This window comes from Pholis gunnellus (assembly GCF_910591455.1).
Source record: "Pholis gunnellus genome assembly, chromosome: 20".
Classification (NCBI taxonomy): Eukaryota; Metazoa; Chordata; class Actinopteri; order Perciformes; family Pholidae; genus Pholis; species Pholis gunnellus.
Window position 1 is genome coordinate 5,348,074 of NC_136547.1, and position 24,674 is coordinate 5,372,747.

General features: G+C 41.2%; 2 protein-coding genes across 2 annotated transcripts in view; both read left to right on the forward strand.

Annotated features, from left to right (window-relative positions):
* LOC306712314 (traf2 and NCK-interacting protein kinase-like) overlaps window positions 1-24,674 on the forward strand; it is a 46,892-nt gene that overhangs the window by 11,281 nt on the left and 10,937 nt on the right. The window contains 21 exon segments of the mRNA XM_079181532.1: window positions 101-157; window positions 391-429; window positions 431-463; window positions 465-517; window positions 1,288-1,399; window positions 2,621-2,711; window positions 2,928-3,058; window positions 4,104-4,158; window positions 4,747-4,825; window positions 5,693-5,868; window positions 6,023-6,089; window positions 6,743-6,941; window positions 8,199-8,315; window positions 11,745-11,945; window positions 13,623-13,913; window positions 16,786-16,902; window positions 19,179-19,285; window positions 19,472-19,584; window positions 20,339-20,430; window positions 22,472-22,653; window positions 23,262-23,376. Of these exon segments, the coding sequence (XP_079037658.1) occupies window positions 101-157; window positions 391-429; window positions 431-463; window positions 465-517; window positions 1,288-1,399; window positions 2,621-2,711; window positions 2,928-3,058; window positions 4,104-4,158; window positions 4,747-4,825; window positions 5,693-5,868; window positions 6,023-6,089; window positions 6,743-6,941; window positions 8,199-8,315; window positions 11,745-11,945; window positions 13,623-13,913; window positions 16,786-16,902; window positions 19,179-19,285; window positions 19,472-19,584; window positions 20,339-20,430; window positions 22,472-22,653; window positions 23,262-23,376 (2,427 nt within the window).
* On the forward strand, window positions 18,091-18,699 carry LOC306712398 (TRAF2 and NCK-interacting protein kinase-like; the record flags this gene model as incomplete). Its single annotated transcript, XM_079181654.1, has 2 exons — window positions 18,091-18,605; window positions 18,693-18,699. Exons 1-2 carry the CDS (start codon window positions 18,340-18,342, stop codon window positions 18,697-18,699), a joined length of 273 nt encoding a protein of 90 aa, XP_079037780.1. The 5' UTR covers window positions 18,091-18,339.

A 24,674-nucleotide genomic window follows, 5' to 3' on the forward strand; every position in this document is an offset into this window, starting at 1 on the left:
CACCACACACACACACACACACACACACACACACAAACACTCACGTGCTTGAATTGTTTTATTTTATTCTCATTTTGTCCTTTTTTTCTGTGTCTTTCAGGGTCGCCATGTCAAAACAGGACAGCTTGCTGCCATCAAGGTCATGGACGTCACAGGAGTAAGTAACACACACACACACACACACACACACACACACACACACACACACACACATTAAATCTGCACATGCCCGCACACACCTTTGGGATTGAGTACCTTGCTCGAGGGCACTTGATGTAGCAGTTTGTCCTCGATTGACTCCACTGGAGGGGTTTCTTCTTTCCAGGATTCTAATATTTGTGTGTGTGTTTGTGTGTGTGTGTGTGTGTGTGTGTGTGTGTGTGTTTATAGGATGAGGAGGAGGAGATTAAAGCAGAGATCAACATGTTAAAAGAAGTACAGCCACCACAGGAACATAGCGACCTTACTACGGAGCCTTCGTCAAGAAGAACCCTCCTGGGATGGACGACCAGCTTTGGGGTGCGTACAGAACACGTGTTTGGAGCTTAAAGAGCAACGTAGCGCCTCCTTTTAGCTGTAAAAACACACCCCGTTCACTCTTAACTTCTTTATTCTTTAATGTTAATTTGTTCTGGGGTTACTGTGATTTTTACAGTTGGTTTTGGTAGTCGGTCACAACCACCATTGTGTTACCTCAGTCGGTGATAGATAGTGAGTTAACAGACATTTATTTAGATGAAGATCATCGAGGTTATTAGTTTAAAAAAATGTGTAGTATGTTTTTTAGACTTTTAAATTAAGATAAGTAGATAAAATTGTTCTTTCATTAGCCGTTTTCTAGCCTGAACAGAAAATAAATAGATTCTGGTCCCACCTACTAAAACAAGACAAAATGTTCCAGTGGAGGTTCATTGGAGACGGATTAGACGTTTAACTTCCCACCTTGCTGCTGTGATGTACAGGTGTACTCCAGGGCCTCGTGATGTCACTTTGTGGGTGTGGTTTCAGGTGTCAGTGACTCAAAACACAAAGATTTTATAATTTACGACGGTAGAAAAACATTTGAGATTCAACAATGTCTTAAATATTTACTCGATAGCTAAATAATAAACTCAATCAATTTTAAACCACTCGTTGTGATGAATCTAAAGCAAGTTCCAAACTCTGTAGAATAGAAAACTGCTTGAAAAAGTAAAACTTATGGCATAATTGACAATATGCGGATTAATACTGTAACGCATGAGTAGATGTGAGAAGGTATGATGATCTGAACGGTGTTTGTGTGCAGCTGGTGATGGAGTTCTGTGGGGCCGGATCGATTACCGATCTGATCAAGAACACCAAAGGGAACTCTCTGAAGGAGGAGTGGATCGCCTACGTCTGCAGAGAGATCCTCAGGGTGAGAACGGACATTCATATTAACTTCACCACTAGTTACATGTCAACATAAATGTTTGGTGGAACTCCTTTGATGGGAAAACAACTGCAAACATAAGGGAACCCGAGCAGGTTCCCTGAGGAACACCTTATTTAGAAATTCTGTGTTATTTTATTTTCTGCTGCAGAAACCCAAGTTACTCTCAATGCAATGTGTCTCCTGTATCTTTCATAAAACATTCATGATGAGGACATACAGTATGTGTTCATTAAAGGAACCATAGAGGGTTATTGATGAGCCATCGTATTGATTTTTAACAAAGGCCATATTGGATCCGATAGGAAATCATCCGCAACACTGTAGAGTTAACCATTATCATCATTACTGTTACATGTAGATGATATTTAACGAATTACATCTCGACTTAAAGAATGAAATTGATGATTAAAAGAACAATTTTAGGGATTATTATTATCTAGTATGAACTACAGCTGTTTTTTTATTAAGAACATCTTTTGTGGGTGTTATCTTTAAAGAAATACATGTTTGGTGGAACTCTTTTGATGGGAAAACAACTGCAAACATAAGGAACCCCAGAAGGTTCCCTGAGGAACACCTTATTTTACTATTGAATTGCTCTCAATTCAATGCATCTACTGTATCTTTCATAAAACATTCATGACGAGGACATATGTGTTCATTAAAGGAACCATAGAGGGTTATTGATGAGCCATCGTATTGACTTTAACAAAGGCCATATTGGATCTCAGAAGAATCATATTAGATAATTACTATTATATAAAGAACATTTTGAGGTATTATACGTTACAGCTGGGGTTTTTCTTTTATTAAAAACATCTTTTTTAGGTGTTATCTTGAAAAATGAACGTCTCGTTTAAATCTTTTGTTCGGAAGAAATTGCAAACATAAGGGAACCCCAGAAGGTTCCCTGAGGAACACCTTATTTTAGTAAATATTTCAAAGGAATACACACTCTCATGCTAAAATGTTCTGTTTCTGTCAAAAACGGCAGATGGAATGAAATGATGATTGTTTTTATACAAATACATTTTTAAAGAAAAGGTTCACAAAGTAGATTCAAGACAGACAGCTCACAGTACATTTGGGACACGTCGACTACAGTGTTTGTTCTGCTGATGGAAGGAGAAGGAGTGTAGTTTACCATCGTAGTGAGGTCCGTGTAACAGGAAGTACTAAGTACATTTTCCTCTCGGTCTCCAGGGCCTGACCCACCTCCACCAGCACAAGGTCATCCACAGAGATATCAAGGGCCAGAATGTGTTGCTGACGGAGAACGCAGAGGTTAAACTAGGTGAGAGGGCACACACACACACACACACACACACACACTGTGTCATCCTACTGTCTGCTGGTGTTGAGCAAACAATACACAGCGAGAAAATACTGTTTGCTGATCATGAATGACGTATATTTACAAAGGAAACGAGTGCTACATTAATATTTAATAATATTGCATGACTCATAACTAATTCAATCCATTCATTGTGTGTTTGTGTGTTTTTTATAGTGGACTTTGGCGTGAGCGCTCAGCTGGATCGCACGGTGGGACGGAGGAACACGTTTATCGGGACGCCGTACTGGATGGCCCCCGAGGTCATCGCCTGCGACGAAAACCCCGACGCCACATACGACTTCAAGGTGCGTGCGTGCGTGCGTGCGTGCGTGCGTGCGTGCGTGCGTGCGTGCGTGCGTGCGTGCGTGCGTGCGTGCGTGCGTGTGTGTGTGAGACCAGGCATTTTAGTGGCAAATATTGTACTTTTTACTCCACTTCAAGGGTCATTAATTGTCATTATGCAACACAGGGATGCACCACCTCAGAGGTTTTATTGCAAATGTGCAGCCAGACGATCAAAACAACGAGCTAAAATAGTTTATATTGATTCTCCCCGGTGTTCATCACACTCAAGTCATTTGATTTAATGTTAATATACCACATATTAAAATATTTAAATGTCGGGTTTAAATGCCGCCTTCAGATATTTCTGCCCTCTTTTAGTCACATGCTCTGTTACGACCACCTCTTTTTTACACCATGCAAAGAAATTATTAATAAAGAAGAAAATAATTCAAGAAAAATGAATTTGGAGCACTCCCAAAGATCAACTCCTCATCAATCAAAATGCTTGTAGTTATGACCACAGGCTGACCTTTAAATATACGTATATATGTGAAAAGATTCTGCGATCGTATCCGTTCATCGACTGCACAAAACTCCGTCCACACAGACTCGTGTAAAGTCTCCTTAACAGGAACACTGAACCCTGAAGTCATCGCTGTGTGTACGAAGGATGTGAAACGGTAACGAATCCCTGCAGGCGGAAACCTCGCGATGGACGCTGCGCTAAGACGCCATTAATTCCGGGGCGTCAAGTCTAAAGACAACCCACACACACACACACACACACACACACACACACACACACACACACACACACACACACACACACACACACACACACACACACACACACACTCAGCTCATCTTTCAGTATCAACGTCATCTTGAAGTAGCAGATACGTTCTATTCAAACAGAGGCAGATGGGAGATGCTGAGAGGGTAGTTTCTGTATTTTTATCACTTAACAAGAACACTGACCAGTGGAACCCGAAAACATGACGTGTGAAGTCGGTAACAGGTTTTTAGGATGTGAAAGTTTTCAGTTTTCTCTCTCTCTCTCTGCAGAGTGATCTGTGGTCGCTCGGTATCACAGCGATAGAGATGGCAGAGGGAGCACCACGTAAGTGTGAAACGCCCGACTCATTAAAACATCACGAGTGAGGACAGTTTGTCTTCTGGTTAGAAGTCTAAATCTGTCTCTGCTTCTTTTTTATCCCTCACTTCTGTCCCTTTCTTCCCTTGTCTCTTCTTGTCCCCTTTCATTTATTTCCTCTTTTCCTCTCCTCTCAATCCCTTTTCTTTCTTTTTATCCTTTCCATTCCCCTTTTATCATCTCCTCTCCTGTTCTTTTGTTTCCTTTCCTCCTGTCTCATCTTGTCTCCTCTTCTGTTCTTCCATTTTCTTTCCCCTCCTTTCTTTTCCTCCTCTCATCTTGTCTCTTGCCCTTGTGTTTCCTCTCCTTTCCTCTCTTCTTGCCTCGTCTCCTATCCTGGTCTGTCCTTTCCTATCCTTCCCTTTTCCTCTTGTCTCATCTCCTGCCGTTTTTGTCTCCTATCTGCTTCTCATCTCCTCGTCTCTTATCATTTTGTTTCCTCTCCTCTTGCCTCATCTTCTATCCTCTTCTCTCCTTTCCTTTCCTCTTGTCTCCTCCCAACTCCCATCCTTTTGTCCTCTCTCTTCCCCTCCACTTCCTCCTCCTCTTCCTCAGCTCTGTGCGACATGCATCCAATGAGAGCGCTCTTCCTCATCCCCAGAAATCCCGCCCCCAGACTCAAGTCTAAGAAGTGGTGAGTCACTAAAACACACACAGATATGTCCTCTGCACCTGTTCAGTTCTTATTATTCGGTCTCATTATTCATTCATCAGTAATCTGATTACTATGTAAAGATGCATTTTAAGCAATTTAGAGTACGTTGGTTTAACCAGGCGGCAACCTTCTGAAAAGTGAAGTCAAAGCTTCATGTGTTAAAACTGCATTCTCTCTAATGTCCACCAGGGGGTGACTCCTCTGGTTGCATAGAAGTCTATGAGAAAATGGCTCTACTTCTCTCTTGATTTATTACCTCAGTAAACATTGTAAACATGAGTTTATGGTCTCAATCTCTAGTTTCAAGTCTTCTTCAATACAGCATGATGTTCATTTAGTACATGATGGTCCATTTAGAGTCAAACAGACCATAAAACAGGGTATGCTTTAGGGCGGGGCTACACAGTGATTGACAGGTCTCTACCAGAGACGTATACGGCGTTTCTTTACGTCCGCATTACAAATATAGTCGCTTCCTGTTCATCGGTTGCAAAAACGGCAAGATGGCGACGGCGAAATGGCCGAACATCAGTCCACAAACCAACACGTGACGTCACGATGAGTACATCCACTTCTTATATTCAGTCTACGGGTTTAACTTGCAAAAACAGATTTTTCTTTAAGTTGTACGTGTCGTGCGTGGGTTACAAAAAGAAAAGAGAAAGAAAAATTGGTAATAGCGTACCTATTCCAACAGAATCTCAACTTTACTGAATATCTTTTTAATTAAACTTAACATTTTAATTTAATTTTAAAATCCTCCATATCATTGATCATTTAAAGAAAATTAAGAGTTGTGTGTGTGTGTGTGTGTGTGTGTGTGTGCGTGCGTGTGTGCGCGTGCAGGTCGAAGAAGTTCCAGTCCTTCATCGACAGCTGTCTGTTGAAGAGCCACAGCCAGCGGCCGAGCACCGAGCAGCTCCTCAAGCACCCGTTCATCAGGGACCTCCCCAACGAGCGGCAGGTCCGCATCCAGCTGAAGGACCACATCGACCGCACCAAGAAGAGGAGGGGGGAGAGGGGTGAGACTCGCCTCACAGCTGCAGACAGCTGCACGACGGGCCAGATGTTTCAGAACATGTGGATGTTGACCTGATGTGTGTGTGTGTGTGTGTGTGTGTGTGTGTGTGTCTGTGTGTGTGTGTGTGTCTGTGTGTCTGTGTGTCTTTCCTTCAGATGAGACTGAATACGAGTACAGCGGGAGTGAAGAGGAGGATGAAGAGAGGGACCCCGGAGAACCCAGGTACTACTGATACTACTACTGCGACTTCTACTTCTACAGCTGTAGTACTACTACTGCTGCTACTGCCTCGTGTGTTGCTCCTACTTCTACAACTATACTACTACTAATGCTGCGGTTAATACTTCTACTTCTCCTACTGCTAGTACTAATACTATTACTCCTAGTGCTACTACTACTGCTACTTTTACTGCTACAGCTTTAGTACTACTTCTGCTTGTACTGCTATTACAATGTATAATACTACTGCTTCTACTACCACCTAATGCTACTGCTGTTAGAACTAATACCACAAGCACTGCTACTACAACTACCACCAATTCAACTGCTGCCACTACTGGTACTTCTAGCACTATTACTTCTGCTATTGCCATAGCTACTTCTACTTCACCTAATGTTACCGCTACCGCTGTTAGAACTACTACCGCGAGTACTACTGTTGTACTACTATTGATTGTACTACTACTGCTGATGCTACTACTTGTACTTACCGTTTATCCTGAATATCAACTTCACTTAAAAGCTTTTTAATTCATTTTAATAAAAAAAATCCTCCACTTTGTTTATCATTCATGAAGATAAGATTTTATACATTATTAATACAGTATATTATTATTAAATGAAATAAATATTTCTGTATTCTAACTGTCCTCCAGCTCCATCATCAACATCCCCGGTGAGTCCACCCTGAGGCGGGACTTCCTGCGCCTCCAGCTGGCCAACAAGGAGCGGTCGGAGCTGATCCGGCGTCAGCAGCTGGAGCAGCAGCAGAACGAGGAGCACAAGCGCCAACTGCTGGCCGAGAGGCAGAAACGCATCGAGGAGCAGAAGGAGCAGAGGAGACGGCTGGAGGAGGTAACTCCTAGGAAGGTTCCTTAAAGTGGCCGCCAAAATAAGAGCTGGTTGAAATTCCTTAAAATGCTAAGGAAAGGTGCTTCAGTGCTTCCTTTACTTATCTCCTTTAGCAAAGGGAACACTAGAGGTGCAACGTCCCAAAAATCGTTTGACCCGCTCTGAAGTCAGTAAATTCAAAATGTTATCCTTTTACTTTGTTATAGTCATTTATAGTGTTTTATTTCTTCATAAAAACACACAATTCAATAAAAACTAAAATTAAAACAAATTTTATTGATTAAAACAAATCTTGTCATTAGTTTTAATGATGTTTTATTAGAGTTTATTCTTGTTTCTCACCAAAAACTACGTTTTACGTGATCAGATGTGAACACATGATGATAACGTTATAATTTATATTCTTACAATACTTATTTTCACAGAGCCTGAACGCATCGTAATGTAACCGAACGGAACCTTCGTTGAATTTCTTTGATCATTTATTTTACAAAGATTGGAAGTCACTGGAATCTGCATATCCAACATGTTTCCAAGTATTACCAATGTTGGAAAAAAAATAACGCTCCTTGTGTTATATATATTAAATTATTTACATTGTAACAGACTCTACCTACAGCCTCTCCTCTGTGTTCAGCAGCCTGCAGTTCAGTCAAAGTTTCACAGAATTGTTGTCACATGACTGTTGGTCTCAGATGAATCAATCATGACTTCATAGTTGCGTTGAGGAGCTCAGAATTTTATGTTTTTTACAGAATCTGTTTTTTTCAAACAGTTTATTCAGAAGCAATAGTTTAAATGAGACATGTTAGAATAAAATGTTGTGATGAAATATCACAATTTTAAGCTTCGTTTCGGCTGCTTTTTCTGACGTAAGCGTTCGTCACACATGATAATAATAACTTGATGTGTTCAAGGACTGTCTGAAAGATAAAAATCAGACGATAATGGTGTTTTTTGCAACTTCTGGCTGTGATGAACTGTGTAGTTTTTGTCGATTGTTTGAAGAAAACATGCTTTTCAATCCCACTGGTGGTGTTTTTGGGGCTCAGAGGGTTAACGAAAGAAGCAGCTTCACATCGCACTTGAAAAACATCTCAGCTTTGATTATAAAACGACTCATCTTCGTCCTCACCTGTGATTGTTAACACCTCAGCTTATCCAAATGCCAGGGAAACACACCTGATGTGCACACACACACACAGTCAAACACACACACAGAGCAGAAGCGATGTTAATAATAATCTTCTTCACCTGCAGCAACAGCGTCGGGAGCGGGAGATGAGGAAGCAGCAGGAGCGAGAGCAGAGGAGGAGGTACGAGGAGATGGAGCAGCTCCGCCGAGAGGAGGAGAGGAGGCACGCAGAGAGGGAGCAGGTAGGAGAACACCTGAGTCCCACGTTACATCACAGGTGTCATCCACAGGGGGAGGAGAGGAGGCACGCAGAGAGGGAGCAGGTAGGAGAACACCTGAGTCCCACGTTACATCACAGGTTTCATCCACAGGGGGGGGGGCGGTGCTTACTGACATCACCTTTTGCACTTCTTCACCTAAGCTATTTCTTCTTTCCCTTTGTGTAAAACAAACATATGAACAAGTGGTAGATGAATATTTTAATTTATTATAGTTTTTCTGAAGTTTTATGTTCAAATGGGGCATTATCTACTTCATTAGCCTGGTGGCAGATGTTTTTAAAAAAATACATTTAAAGGTTGTGGTGCAGTTTAAATGCAACATTCCTAGAATTATAAAGAGAGAAATTGTAGAATCACCACACATCAAATTTAACAGTATATTAGAGGAGGCTTTGCAAACGACTCTATGACTAATAGTTAACTTTTCCTGCAGTGCCACGCTGCCTTAACGCTCTTTCTTTATTCAGACATTTCTGCCTCTTGCACAGCTGATTTATGATCTTTAGCATCGTCTCCCTGCTGTACTAATTAAGACCCCCCGCTGCTTCTCTCCCTTAATCCTTAAATCCCTACTTTCACGCCTCTTCAATAAATCTACTTTCCTCCTCTTTTATTTCCTTTCCTCCTGTTTCCTGCCTTGCTGATGTCACTGGTTGCCTGGGCTCCAACTTGCTTCCTCGGCGCTCTCTGATTGGCTGCGCCAATCACGTTGCCCCCCCCCCCCCCCCCCCCCACCCCCCGGGTGCTGATTGGTTAGGAGTATATTCGTAGGCAGCTGGAAGACGAGCAGAGGCAGCTGGAGATCCTGCAGCAGCAGCTCCTGCAGGAGCAGGCCTTACTGCTGGTAACATCACACAAACACTTTCTGGAACCCGTTTGTTATTTACACACAGAAATCAAGAAGTCGATCTGTCAATACTGAGACATGAAAGAATCACACACCGGCTCCAGGAAAACGTTAACAAACATCAAATCAATAGATACACACAGCGGTGGGCGTGTCAGTCGATAGCTGGCGGTCCTGAAATTAAATTAAACTTCATTGTTTCCAATGAAGTCGTCATAAAAAACGGACAGCAGGGACAGTGTGCAGGATATAAATAGATTAGAAGAAGAACAATGGTGATTATTTGTTAGTTGGTATGGTGACAAAACAGTCTGTGGTGCCAAAAAATGTTGGTGCAGCTCTGGAGAAGGTGGCTGGCTAGTTTGCTTGTTAGCTTGTCCTACGACCGTAAGACCCAGCGCTGCAGCAGTTTCGCTCATTTTTTTAAACCAATGTAGCATTAAAGCATGGTGGAATTAGCAAGCGAGCTGGCTAGTTGTATTCAATGTAGCATTTAATCATTGCAGCATTAGCAGGCTAGTTGTAACCAATGTAGCATTAAATCATGGTGGAATTAGCAACAAGCTGGCTTATTAGCTAGCCGTAACCAATGTAGCATTAAAGCATAAAGGAATTTGCAAGCAACTTAGCTATTAATCTAGCTGTAACCAATGTAGCATTTAAGCATTGCAGCATTAGCAGGCTAGTTGTAGCATTTAAGCATTGGGGCATTAGCAGGCTAGTTGTAACCAATGTAGCATTAAATCTTGTGGAATTAGCAATAAGATGGCTTATTAGCTAGCCGTAACCAATGTAGAATTAAATCATGGTGGAATTAGCAACAAGCAGGCTTATTAGCTAGCCGTAACCAATGTAGCATTAAAGCATAGAGGAATTTGAAAGCAGCCTAGCTACTAAGCTAGCTGTAACCAATGTAGCATTAAAGCATGGTGGAATTAGCAAGCGAGCTGGCTTATTAGCTAGCCGTAACCAATGTAGCATTTAAGCATTGCAGCTTTAGCAGGCTAGTTGTAGCATTTAAGCATTGGGGCATTAGCAGGCTAGTTGTAACCAATGTAGCATTAAATCATGGCGGAATTAGCAACAAGCTGGCTTATTAGCTAGCCGTAACCAATGTAGCATTGAATCATGGTGGAATTAGCAACAAGCTGGCTTATTAGCTAGCCGTAACCAATGTAGCATTAAGGCATAGAGGAATTTGCAAGCAACCTAGCTATTAAGCTAGCTGTAACCAATGTAGCATTAATGCATGGTGGAATTTGCAACAAGCTGGCTTATTAGCTAGCCGTAACCAATGTAGCATTAAAGTATAGAGGAATTTGTAATCAGGCTAGCTATAAAGCTAGTAACCAACTTAGCATTGATGCATGGTTGAATTAGCGACAAGCTGGCTTGTTAGCTAGCTGTTACCAATTTAGCATTACAGCATAGTGACATTAGCAAGCTAGCTGTAACCAATGTAGCATCAAAGCAGGGTGACATTAGAAAGCTAGCTGGCTAGTTAGCTAGCTGTAACCAATGTAGCAGTAAAGCTTGGAGGAATTGGCAAGCTAGCTGGCTTTTCAAACTTTGATTCGTCTTTGTCGGATTTTAATATATATGCCCTTTGTAATCAAGTCACCTTTTGTCTTTTTGTTCACTCAGTATCCCCAGCTAATGCTAACAATGCTCTAAATCTGCCACACGTGCGTATACGACTTATCCAAAGTGGGTTTAGTTTACATGTAAGTAAGTCCGCTACAACGGTCGTAAGGGCAGCGGTACATGCTGACCATCCGTCAATGTTTATTTGAATGGGAATGTCCGTTCTATGGTGTGCCGTTTGTTGACACACACACACACACACACACACACACACACACACACACACACACACACACACACACACACACACACACACACACACACCAGCTGCTGCAGACGTCCACACACAGCTCAGTTAAATGCTTAGTTAAAAGTTTGGGGAACTTGTGAAAACTTCTCATAACAGTCAGAAACAAATTCTCACCCTCTAAAATAATCGATCAAATATTAGACCGATACAGGGTTGAACACCAGTTATAATCTTTAATTTAATGTCCATCAATATGATGAAGCCTCCTGTCACAGGAGTTGTTTCAGTATGTTTCCCTCATGGCTTTATGAATTGATTATTATTTAGAGATAGTAAAGTTTCTGCACCACTGAGTCAGTGCACCGGGTCGTCCTGCATTAAAGAGCTGCCAACACTAAAAGCATTTCATCAATCTGACTTTGACACTGTTTGCTGTCTAATGGATGTGTGGCCTTTGGGAAACAAAAATCTCTAACTTTAATGTGAGGATGCATGAGAAAGTGTTCTGATAAGCGTAAATAATGGACAAAGAGCTGCAATATTCTTCAAATGGACACAGGAGCAAACTAATGTTCATCAGCTCGTTTAAATATTCTTAATGAGGAGATTTAAGATTAAACATCAACATTAAGACGTGCACCACTTTCATGACTTTCCGTGACTTCTTCCCTCCCATTAATCTCTCCTTCGGTGTGTTTTTGGCGTGCAGGAGTACAAGAGGAAGCAGATCGAGGAGCAGCGGCAGGCCGAGCGGCTGCAGAGGCAGCTGCAGCAGGAGCGAGCGTACCTGGTGTCGCTGCAGCAGCAGCAGCAGCAGGAGCCGCCGCGGCCGCCGCAGGACAAGAAGCAGCTGTACCACTACAAAGACCAGGCGCCCGTCGTCAACGACAAGCCAGCCTGGGCCAAAGAGGTAAAGAAATGTATTCTAGACTTCAGAAAACGTCACCTTTTCACTCTTCGCCACACAAAAAGTCCTGAAACTTTAGCAGTTTGTTTCAGGAAGTTACTGAAATCAAGATTTCTCAAGATGCTGAAGACTTCAATATTCACTTTTCTTGAATATTGAAATAAAGTCGCTGCATATTCCAGACATTATTCAGATTTAATACTCCTCTACAAACAAAAATGAAAATGATTTTTATGCAGATTGTTCTTTTTTTATTAATATGTGAATTATAACAAACAAGCAGTTATTTATAAACTGATTTGCATAAGGGATAAAAGCAAGGACTTTCACAAAACAGTGGGTCGTAAAGAATGTTAAATAAAGATATGTCTTAAAAACATAAAAGAACACAAAGGTTAATCACATTAATCACATTTAAACAAAATTAAAAGTAGCTTATGTCATAAAAATCACAATTAATGCACATTTTTTAACGTTTAAGGAGGAGAAACTGTTATTGTTAATAATAAATGAGACTGCATGCTTATGAAATACATTTTTTTATTGTTGCTGAAACACTGATTTGGGATCAGAAGGCGGTTCGATCCCCGGCTCCGCTAGTCGCATGCCGATGTGTCCTTGAGCAAGACTCTTAACCCCACAATTGCTCCCGTAGCTCTACGATGTAGGAATGTGATAGAATCTGAAGTCGCTTTGGATAAAAGCATCTGCTAAATGACTGTAATGTAATGAGACGCTCAAACACACACAACTCTGTCAACACGTGAATGTTTGTTTCAGTTTCTGCCCTCCAGGTGTCATCTGTACTTTACCTGCAGAAGAGTCCATCTCATCCTTTAACCGCTTTCTGATATTTTTGTTTTTAGGTGCAGCAACGTGACGATAATTCATGTGCTGTGAAATTCCTCCTCTTTGTTTTATGTCACACAAATGTGGAGTTTTATCTCTGAGGTCTTTATTTAGAGGATTTTCAAGACATAATACATTTTTGTTAAAAGGCTGGCTAAGTTAATAAAAAAAAAAAAAAGTGGCTTATTTCTATGACCTGAAGTATGGAGGACGAAATCCGAAAAAAAAGATATTTAATAATAATAATAATAATAACAATGCAAAGGAAATACACTGCATAGATAAATAAATAAATGCATACACACATGAATAAATATTATTATTTTCTAATTATAAAACAACAACTTAAAAACAGAACAAAAATAAATGCATTTCAAAGTTAATGAAAATAAATTAAAATGCAAATTAAAACAGAAATATCAACATATATGTCACATTTTATTATTTAATTAATGCCTATATTTATTTTTTATATTATTTTTGGTACATTTAATGACATTCATTTATAGTTATTTTTTTAGAAATGTTTTACAGATTTAGTCCTCCGTACTATTGTAATAAAAACATAATTGTGAAACTTAATGTAAAAAAGCAGATACTTAGTTAAGCACCTTTCTTTAAACTGAGAATCAGTCAAAACCGGACTAAAGTGAATCATTACCTGTGTTTTTAATTTGATAAATGTTGATCAGCTGATCTCTGAACCTCCAATATGGCTGCCAGGGGAGGCGTGTTGCATCAGCTCAAGGCCTCACAACCCCCCCACCCCAACCTCCCGGTTCCCTGACCGTGTCCACCTGCTGTCTTGTAAACACTCACCTTGCTCTCCAGGTGATGCGTCGAGCTCAGAGCAACTCGCCTCGCATCCCTCCCAAGAAGTACCACTCCTTCAGTCAGCCGCGAGACGTCAACCTCAGCGACCTCCTCTTGCTCCCCGGTTACAAACCTCGCCGCCGCCGCCGCCGCCCCCCTTCCTTCCCGGCCCACGAAAGTCCCTCTAGGAGTCACCAGCACGTGCCTCAAATCCGGGTCACCTGTGTGCCCGAGTCCTCTAAGCAGAGGATGCGGCAGCAGGACCCCGGGAGGAGCCCAGACTCCAGGGGCCGGAGCCCCGGCCGCCGGGTCAGTGGGAGGACGGACGGACTCCTTCACTTCCTCTCCTTCTCTGATCTGTTACGGGCTGACGTACTAACCCCAGCTGCTGGAGGGATTTCCTCCTCACGTTTTTTATTTCTCTAACCAGGTGGACTCGCATGAATTAACTTCTGCCGGCGGAAATTATAGTGTGGACTCTTTTTTATATTCATTTAACACCCTTTCATCTCGCTGTTTCTCACAGGGATCCTTTGATTAACTTCCTCTCTGATTGGTGCCGTCAGTGCTTCCAAAACGGAGACTAAAGCTTTGTTTTCGGGAGCTCCGAGCATGAAATAACTCTCTGCGCTGCATTGTTCTCCAAAACGTACAAACTAAATTAACTTTGAGGAAACAAAAAGACGAGTGTAAACCATAGACGTTAGGTATAACCAGCAAAAAGCCATAAACCAAACACTATGCCAAGAATTGTAAATATCTGTAAACTTATATCTCATATTGACGGACTACTTTATTGCCTTTTATACAAGATCTGTAAAGAAAGAAGTATTAAAAGCATTATAAAGGTTAAATATCCTGTAAACTGTTTGATTTGGCTGCAAAATATTTTCTCAAATGAAGATTTTGAAGACCTCCTGCCAATGTTAGCACGCTTTTCTTGCCTTGATGGTGCTTTTCTTGCGTTTGTGTGCAGCTTTATGAGAATGTGTCAAAAAGTCATTAATGAGACTGACGCAACACAAAAACTCCACAAGGTTCCTTTAAGTGGGCTCCTTTATTTATTAGCGTATGTTTGCATCCTGCTAACGTCACTTGAATAGTGGACGCAAATAACCTTCTTCTTCTTCTTCTTCCTCTCTTTTAATCCTTTTGTCATGTTTCCTCCTCCGCTCGATAACGTTTAATCGTCTCTGAATCGTCTCGATGTTTAACTTCACTTTCCATTTTACAGGTTACTGACACTCTGATTCCTCCTCGGTCTGGTGATCTTATTACCATAATTATGATGCAACATGAGAAATAACGGTCATTTCTTCTAAAGATTCAAACGCTCAGCTTGATGCATGTTGTGGTGTGATGGGATAATTGATCTAACAGGTACTAACTTCAACAGCTCACACTGACATCTGCTTCATATTACAGGTGTTGTTGATGTTCTCTCACTGATATAATATTAATAAGTAGGTTTTCTTTAGTGTATAAAGTGTTTTCTGCGAGATGCTGCCAAATCCTGCACACTGTCCCTTTAAATTCAAGTCTTTCTCTTTCTCTTTAATGTGTTTATTGCTTTTATTTAGCTTTACTGTAGAAATATGTCGTTTGCCACATCAGTCAAACTTTATTTGCACAGCACCGTTCATACAGTTTAGTGCAGTTCAAAGTGCACCACAGATGAGTGTGGACCGTGAAAATAACCCGAAATACTAAATACAATAAAGCAATTCAGTTATTTAACAATAAAACATAATTATACTACTTAATTACAATACAATTTGTGAGAATTAAAATTACAGTAACACTTAATAAATGTTTTTTATTTAAATATAAAATAAGTGAGAATAGAAATCTTAATAAAATATATTTTTTCAACTTAAATATAATAAAATAAGTTAATTGAAATACTTCAACTTTAATACAATTATATAAGTAAGAATTAAAATAACAATACAATTAAATACATTCTTTCAACTTGAATAAAATAAGTGAGAGTAAAACACATAGTGGACACGGTTCAAATGGACCCACTAATTAAAATAATATTCATGACTATTGTATAACATTTCTACTAATATTTCCCCATAAATCAAGCCCTAAAAAGCACTCACGTGAACACCCCTCCCCCACTGAACACACACACACACACACACACACACACACACACACACACACACACACACACACACACACACACACACACACACACACACACACACACACACACACACACACACACACACACACACACACACACACACACACACACACACACACACACACACACACACACACACACACACACACACACACACACATTTAGGGCAGATCCCCAGGCCGGACTCTGGTGGCGGCCGGTGGCCGGATGTAGGGCAGCTGCAGCTATATCAGTCTGCGTCCCTCTGGACACCAGCACATGGAAACATACATATACTGTACAGAGAAGGTCTACCCTCACCTCAGCCTCCCAGGATTCCCCTCCAAGCTCCAGAGGAGCACACATTCCTGACACAACGCTCCTCTCTAAAATAAAACCGAGAAAACGATTGTAGCCGTGAAGGAACAACACCGAAGCTGCAGAATATTCAGCTGCAGTGTGAACAAAGCGAGATCAAAATATCCATCCAGTCAGATGTCTTTGTTCAAACTAGGGGGAACAAATTTGATGGAAAATAAGTTTTTCAGTAGTCGAATTTAAATATAAAGGTTGATCTGCAGTGATTTAAAATAGAGGCGGGCTACTTCAACTGAAACAAAGACCGTCTCTGCTAAAATCATGAAGATTAACACTTAAAATAAAAGAGAAGAAGCTCTATTTCACACAGTAAATGCCGTATATTCAGTTTTCTTAATAATAATAACAACAATAATAGTAATAATAGTTATAATAATACATGGATGGATGTTGTTCACTCCAACAAATCTCTTATCTCGTGCAGAAGTAAAGAATACCGTTTATAACAGGAACTAAATCTTTCTTATACACTTTAGAAATCCAACGTCAAGATAAACTGATGTCTTTCATGAAATACCGACAGCAGATCGTAATATACGGAATCAAACCTTTTACACACACCTCACTGCATGCTGTGAGTGACTGGTCTCGTGTGTGTGTGTGTGTGTGTGTGTGTGTCAGGTGGAGGAGCATTATAAGATGAACAGACAGACTTCTCCTGCATTGCAGCACAAAGTCTCCAACCGGATCTCGGACCCGGCACTGCCGCCCCGCTCCGAGTCCTTCAGCAGCGGGGGCATCCAGCAGGCCCGGACCCCGCCGATGCACCGCTCTGTCGAACCCCAGGTGTGTGTCCTACGTCCTTGTGTGTGTGTGTGTGTGTGTGTGTGTGTGTGTGTGTGTGTGTGTGTGTGTGTTAGCATGCGACACAAACTTACATCCCTACAGGAGTGCGATCACACTTGGAGTTTGGTGTGAAAGTAGAAACAATGTCTTGAGGACTCAAGGAAAAACGATTGACGGGTCCCTTCAGGTTGGGAGACCCACAGATGGTTTGTGATGTAAACACCGTACGGGACTCGTGGTGTAAGAGGGAGTTGATTCTGCTTCTTAATCTTAAAAAAGAGCCGCGGAGTGTTTGCTGTGGTGATTACAGGATTGCAGCTCTACTTCTTTGCAGATGATGCAGCTCTGTTTGCGTCTCTGGACCTAAAAGTGAAGCAGCTGGGAAGAAAAACTTCACTGTGGTTTATAGGGAGCTGATTCCACTTCTGATTTTCAGGCCGTAATATCAAGATGAATCAGGGAGTGTCAGCTGTGGAGATTTTATTATTGCAGTTCTGCTTCTTTGCAGATGATACAGCTCTGTTTGCTTAATCGGACCTGAAAGTGAAGCTAAGCCTGTGGCTGTAGAGGGTTCGGCTTCAGTTTGTGCACTTAGTGAATGAGTTGAAGTGACTTGAGAGCATCTATAATAGTCGTTCACATACTGATAACAGTATCAGAAATGCCTTCGATACAGCCTAAAATGCTGGAGAAACATAGATTGTATATAAGAAGTGGACATAGTCATGGAGACGTCACCCGTTGGTTTGTGGACTGATGTTTTGATGCCTCGAGTACCATCATGTTTTTTTGCAACCAGTGAACAGGAAGTGACCATATCTGGACTGAGGAGGAGTGACGTAGAGACGCCTTATACGTCTCTGGTAGAGACCTGTCAATCACCGTGTAGACCGCCCCTAAAGCATCCCCTGCTTTATGGTCTGTTTGACTCTAAATGGACCATCATTTACTAAATGAACATCATGCTGTATTGAAGAAGACTTGAAACTAGAGATTGAGACCATAAACTCATGTTTACAATGTTTACTGAGGTAATAAATCAAGAGAGAAGTAGAGCCATTTTCTCATAGACTTCTATACAACCAGAGGAGTCGCCCCCTGGTGGACACTAGAGAGAATGCAGCTTTAACACATGAAGCTTTGCTGCCTGGTGAGAACAGTCGCTGTGTTTTCAGGGTTAGAGGAGATGTCGTTTTGTTGGAACTGAACCAAACAGTGTTTGAACACTACTCGCTGTGAACGCACCCTGCAGGCATGTAGTTCTTCTTCTTCTTCTTCTTCTTCTTCTTTCTCACCTCCTTTCTCTTTTTCTCTCCTCATCGCTCTTCCTCCTGCTTCATCTCGATCACATTGTGTGAACGCGTCCTGATCCTGCTCTTCCTCCTCACTCCTGCCTGTCTCCTGCTCGTGTGTGTGTGTGTGTGTGTGTGTGTCCAGATGGCCCACCTGGTGCAGGTGAAGAGTCACGGTCTGTCAGGGTCCCAGTCTCTGTACGACCCCCACGGCGTGTCCTCTTCCTCCTCCTCGGCATCGCCCTCCCCCTCCCGGCCTCCCATGCCCCGGCAGAACTCCGACCCCACCTCCGACACCCCTCCTCCCCCATCCCTCTCCCGCCTGGCGCCCCCCCTCGACAAGCTGGACCGCAGCTCCTGGCTGCGGCAGGACGACGACATGCCGCCGAAGGTCTCTGCATGCCGCCAGCTGTGTGTTTTTGACCGTGTGTGTGTGTGTTTGTGTTTGTGTAACTCTTTTTTTCTTTGTCTAAATTCTGTTTTCTTGTCTGTGTTCAGTTTTTAGTTTCTGTGTCTGCTGGGAGTCTCTCCTGAAGTTTGTTTTATTTTTAGAACAGATGATTTCTAAATATACTAAACATCTTGTAAAACAAGCTTATTAATAGTGTTTGATTTCAATGCAAACCAGATTATTTTTTGTTTAGATTATATAATTTTATATTTCATATTTATAAATGTTCATTATTAACTTAATATCAAATAACAAAGTATTGTTTGCTGTTAATTGTAAAAAGAGAATTTCTATTATACTAAAAATTCTATTTCTGCTAAATAAATAGAGTTTTGCTCATATTTTTTATTTATATTCATAAAATTCTACACAATTGTAGGAAAGTTTTTCCCAAACTTGAGGCCCTCAAAGAGGAAATAACACTTTGATTTAATTATTTAAAGTCACAGTAACAGCTGTGTTTCCTCACACATCACACATATAGAACGTGTGTGAGGTTCTGACCCAGACGGGTTCTGCTGTGTGTTCTCCAGGTTCCTCAGAGGACGACCTCCATCTCTCCTGCTTTAGTCAGGAAACACTCTCCTGGAAACGGACCCGGCCTCGGACCTCGAGCTGGAGCTCACCACATACGGGCCAGGTACACACACACACACACACACACACACACACACACACACACACACCCTACACTCATGTACACACATACACACACACACACACAAGTCTGTGGAAACATAGGTGTTATGACTTCAACTGTGTTTTTTGGGGGGGTTTTAAACAACATGAATGAATGAATGAGACTGCGCTGTTTGTGTTGCCGTAGCAACCCCGACTTGCGGAGGACCGACGTTTCCATGGATACGCCCCTGAAGAGGACGAGCAGCGGCAGCTCCTCCAGCTCCACCCCGAGCTCCCAGGGAGGCTCCAACGAACGAGGTGCACACACACACACAGACACAGACACACACACAGACACTCACACACAGACACACACACAGACACTCACACACAGACACAGACACACACACAGACACTCACACACACACACAGACACACACACAGACACTCACACACAGACACAGACACACAGATACACACACACACTCACACACAGAAACACAGTCACACACACAGACACACACAGACACACGCACACACACACACACACACACACACAGTCACTCACACACACACACACACAGTCACACAGACAGACACACAGACACACACTCACTCAGACACACACACACAGTCATACACACAGTCTCACACACACTCAGACACACACAGACACTCACAAACACACACAGACAGACACACAGACAGACAGACACACACACACACAGTCACACACACACATACACACAGTCAGTCACACACTGTTTACACTTCTGTACTTGTGAGAACTCTCATTCATTTAGAGCCTCCAGAGCTCCTCACCTCAACTTTATATGTATTTAGTAAATAAAAACGGAAATAATTCAACATCGACAGGATCAAGCTAGATGTCGTCAAAATGTCTCCACTTTTGAGAGGAAAAAGTCCCTACTTTCTAAAAATAATATTAATTTTCCCTAAATGTTTTTACCTTTTCCTGATTCCGTTTTTTTAAATAAAATGTTTTCACTTTCAAAACTAAAATCTTCTTGTTTGTGTGTGTGTTTTGTCTGGTGTGTGTGTGTGTGTTCAGGTAATTCAGCCCCTAAGACTGAAGGCTCAACACTTTCTTCCCACGAGACCAAAGATGACGGCAGAGAGCTGACACGACCCAGCAGGCCTGCAGTGAGTACACACACACACACACACACCTACACACACACACACACACACACACACACACACACACACACACACACACACACACACACACACACACACACACACACACACACACACACACACACACACACATAAACTCCTGTAAATCCTAACAGATTAAACGTTTGTTTACGTGTTCTCCAACATCCTCTCATGTTTATTTAATCAAACACTCTCTGAACTAACACGTTACTGTTCATGTTCACTCTCCTCTTCCTCTATCCTCCTCTTCCTCTCTCCTCCTCTCTCATCTTCTCTCTTCCTCTCTCCTCCCCTCTCTGTCTCTCACCTACTCTCTCCCTCTTTTCCTCTCTTCTCTTCCTCTCTCCTCCCCTGTCTTCCTCTCTCTTCCCCTCTCCTCCTCTCTCCTCCACTCCTCTCTCCTCCTCCCATCCTGTCCTCCATCCCTCCTTTCATCGTCCTTCAGAGCTATAAGAAAGCTGTAGACGAGGTCAGTGACATTTCTCCTCTTTCACCTCTCTCTCTCTCTGTTTCCCTCCCTCACACTCACCTCTCCGTTCATTCTTCCCATCTCACCCACTTTACTTCCTGTTATCACTTCAGACGTCTCTGCTCTCATGTTTCATCTACAGTCACTTTCTCTCTTCCTCTTTCTCCCATTTTATCTCCTCTCTCTCTCATCAGGAGGAGTTGGTAAGCTACCCCCCCCCCCCTCCCTTCCCCTCTTGTCCACTTCCTGTCTCCTAACCTCTCACATGCACCGCCCCCTTTTTGCTGCTGCTGATGTCACAGAGGATGAATTTAAAGGTCCCTGAACTTTAACCCCTGACCCTCCTGCACTGAGGCATGATGCACCCCCCCCCCCCCCCCCCCCCCCCCCCATACAAACACTCAGTCATGTGACATAAATGAACACATTAACAGCTTGTGACACAAAGCTTAAAACCCTTTTTATTTCTCTCTCCTGCTTGTTTTATTTAAAGCTGCAGATCCTCTGACACTGAAATGATTTCTGGGTAAAAACACGTTAAACTGTTTTAAAGCTGGAGATCAGTTCATGTTCACGTTCTGCTGATCGTCTGTTAATCACGTTGCCGATCGGAGTCAAAGTAAATCAAATCTTCACGCAGATGGAAACACTTTATGACGACCTCAGCTGTTTTTAATCTTTGGTTCATTATTTTTTCCATCCAAACTTTAATTTAATTACAGGCAGCTTCAATGTAACTGTGTTGAAAATATATTTTTTGGTTTAATATATTTTTATTTTATTTTATTTTATTCTGTTAATTTTTCTAATTTTGACAAATATTACAATAAACATTATAAACGTTAAATTTATTTATTTATTTTCTTATTTTCAAAACACGGATAGATTATTTCTAAAATAGATTTTCATCTTTTTCCTTCTTTGTTTTCAACGGTAAATTATTTTTCTATAATCAACACTTTCCTAGAATGAAATAATATATATATAAAATAAAATGAAATTAACTGTATAATGTATATGAAATGCAATAAAATAAAATATATAACATGTATAAAATAAAAAGAAATAAGCTATTTCATATATATAAAATAGAATAAAATAAAATATATAATGTATCTGAAATAGAATCAAATAAATGATTTAATAAATATAAAATAGACTTAAATAAACTGTATAATATATATAAAATATAATTAAATAAACTATTTAATATTTATGAAATAGAATTAAATAAATTATATAATATTTATAAAATGGAATAAAATATATAATTTAAAATAGAATGACATAAAATATATAACATATATAAAATATAATTAAATAAACTATATTATAAAATATAGCACTGTGGTGTACATTGGTGATAAAATGAATTAACGGTTATATAGACAAGATAAAAAAAGATAAAATAATAATATGAAATTTAATTTAAAAAGCTTTAATGACACCTGTGCAGTAAAGTACATTTTTTGCATGAAAGTAAACACAAACAATAAAAACATCAGTCAGCAGAGATGTTTGTGGCGTGACTCTGTCGGTGGTCTCGTCCTGCAGGACCTGACGGCTTTGGCCAAAGAGCTGCGAGAGCTGCGTCAGGGGGAGGAGACGAGCCGCCCGCCCGTCAAAGTGACGGACTACTCGTCGTCCAGCGAGGACTCTCACAGCAGCGAGGACGAGGACGGAGAGGGCGGGGCTAATGACGGGTCGGTGGCCGTCAGCGACATACCACGCATCATGTGAGTAGAAGCGTTTCCTGTCTCCTGTTTCCTGGGGCGGGATCCCCAACTGGCTTCCCACACACCGACACATGCACTCCCTGGCCACTTCATTAGGGACACTGATGCAGTCCTATAACATCTTTTTCTCTTAATTATTGAATCACAGAATGCAAAGAGAAAAACAAAAGATTCACAATTCTAACAATTAGCAAACACAGAAATGTTCCGGCCCAAATGTTTTCTCCGAATCTTTTAAGTTTTAAAAAATACATTCAACTTTGTACACCTCTGTGTTCAGCAGCCTTCAGTTCAGTCAAAGTTTCACAGATTTGTTGTCACACGACTGTCTCAGAGGACTCAATCATGGCTTCATAGTTGCGTTGAGGAGCTCAGAATTTAATGTTTTTTACAGAATCTGATTAAAGTAAACGGTTTATTTGGGGCGAGATTTTAAATGAGAACATGAACACTTTTTTTTTTTAATGAAATATCACAATTTTAAGCTTCGATTTGGTTGCTTTCAGACGGAAGCGTCACACATGATGTGTTCAAGGACCGTTGGATAGATGAAAATACAATAATGTGATAATAAATGTGGATTAAAAACGTGGACTTGTCTCTTTCAGGCCAGCAGCGAGTCAAGGTCCCAACGAGTCCTTCGGCATGATGGGAGGTCACAACGACGGCCACGACGACTCGTATGGAAACAGCTCCCAGGACGGTACGCTGATGATGCGTGAGGTGAGTCACGTCTGACCTTTGACCCGAGGACTGTCGCCTTGCCGAGTGTCACCGGACACTTTTCATATGTTTGTCTGTCCAGTGAAAGATTCTGGACTTTGGGCTGATTGGCTGGTTGAACATCTGGCTAGATGTCAAACTGTGTTTCTCAGTTGAATTATTTGGGATTTTTAATTTGTATTTCAAACTGCGTCGAGAGTGAATATAGGTCAATAACAGATTCTCAATGTCTGTTATTAAATACATTTAGCTTTTTTTCCAGGTGGTTTATTTTGGAATTTTTACAAAATATAACAGTCCCTGACATAAGACCTCATAAAACAAGGGACAAGATAGAATAATAGCAATAATTATTTAGCACGTAGTGAATAAATATCTAAATATATACACATACATGTATATGTACATACATACACATACACACGTACAAAAAAATATGTATAAGAGGGAGGAAAAAATAAATAAATATATTATAAATAGTTGGTGTATTAATTATAGATTTCTGCACTGACTGATTATTTCCATTTTGTATTATTTGCTGATTATTTTATTGTTAATTTAATGAATTCTTAAGTCTGTAAATTGCCAGGAAGTAGTGGACGATGTTCATCACAGTTTTTCCAAAGCTTTATTCAGATTTATTATTTTGTCTGAAATCCAAAAGACATTTTGTTTACTGTCCTAAAAGATGAAGTAAAGTTTAGACATTTTTGCTTATCATTTTTATCAAAGGTCTTGCGGATTCACTTTCTGTCTTGTCATTTAACAGAACAATCATCTCAACTCTGAGCGTTCATGTGTTCAATATAATCAAGTTTTAGGTTTGGTTTGTTTGTCTCTTTGTCAGCAGAAATACTGAAAATGTACTGGAGCAGATCTGAATCTCGGGGCGTTTATTCGCATTATTACTTTTCACGGAGTCTTCAGTGTCCTCCATCTTTGTTTGAGAAGCTTTTCCGCCCAAACAGGAAAACCTCAAGAAGCATCAGTTTGTCAGAAGCCCAAAATACCAAAAAGATGAACAGAAAATATTAACTTTTTTCAGGGTTTCAGTGCCGACTGGCTCCCTTTTTTAAAAATCAACACTCAGCAGGGTTCCTCCCTCCTTCACCTGACCTGTCAATCACAGCCTCGCCGCCCAGTAGCCCGCCCCTCTCTCTCTCTTTCCAGAAGCACGGGGGACGGAGGCGGAGCTCCGCCACCAGCAACGGTTTCCCCGGCAAAGCCAATCTGTTCCCCGGCAACGCCAATCTCCCTGATTTGTTGCAGCAAAGCACCTCCCCCCTGGTCTCCCCAGG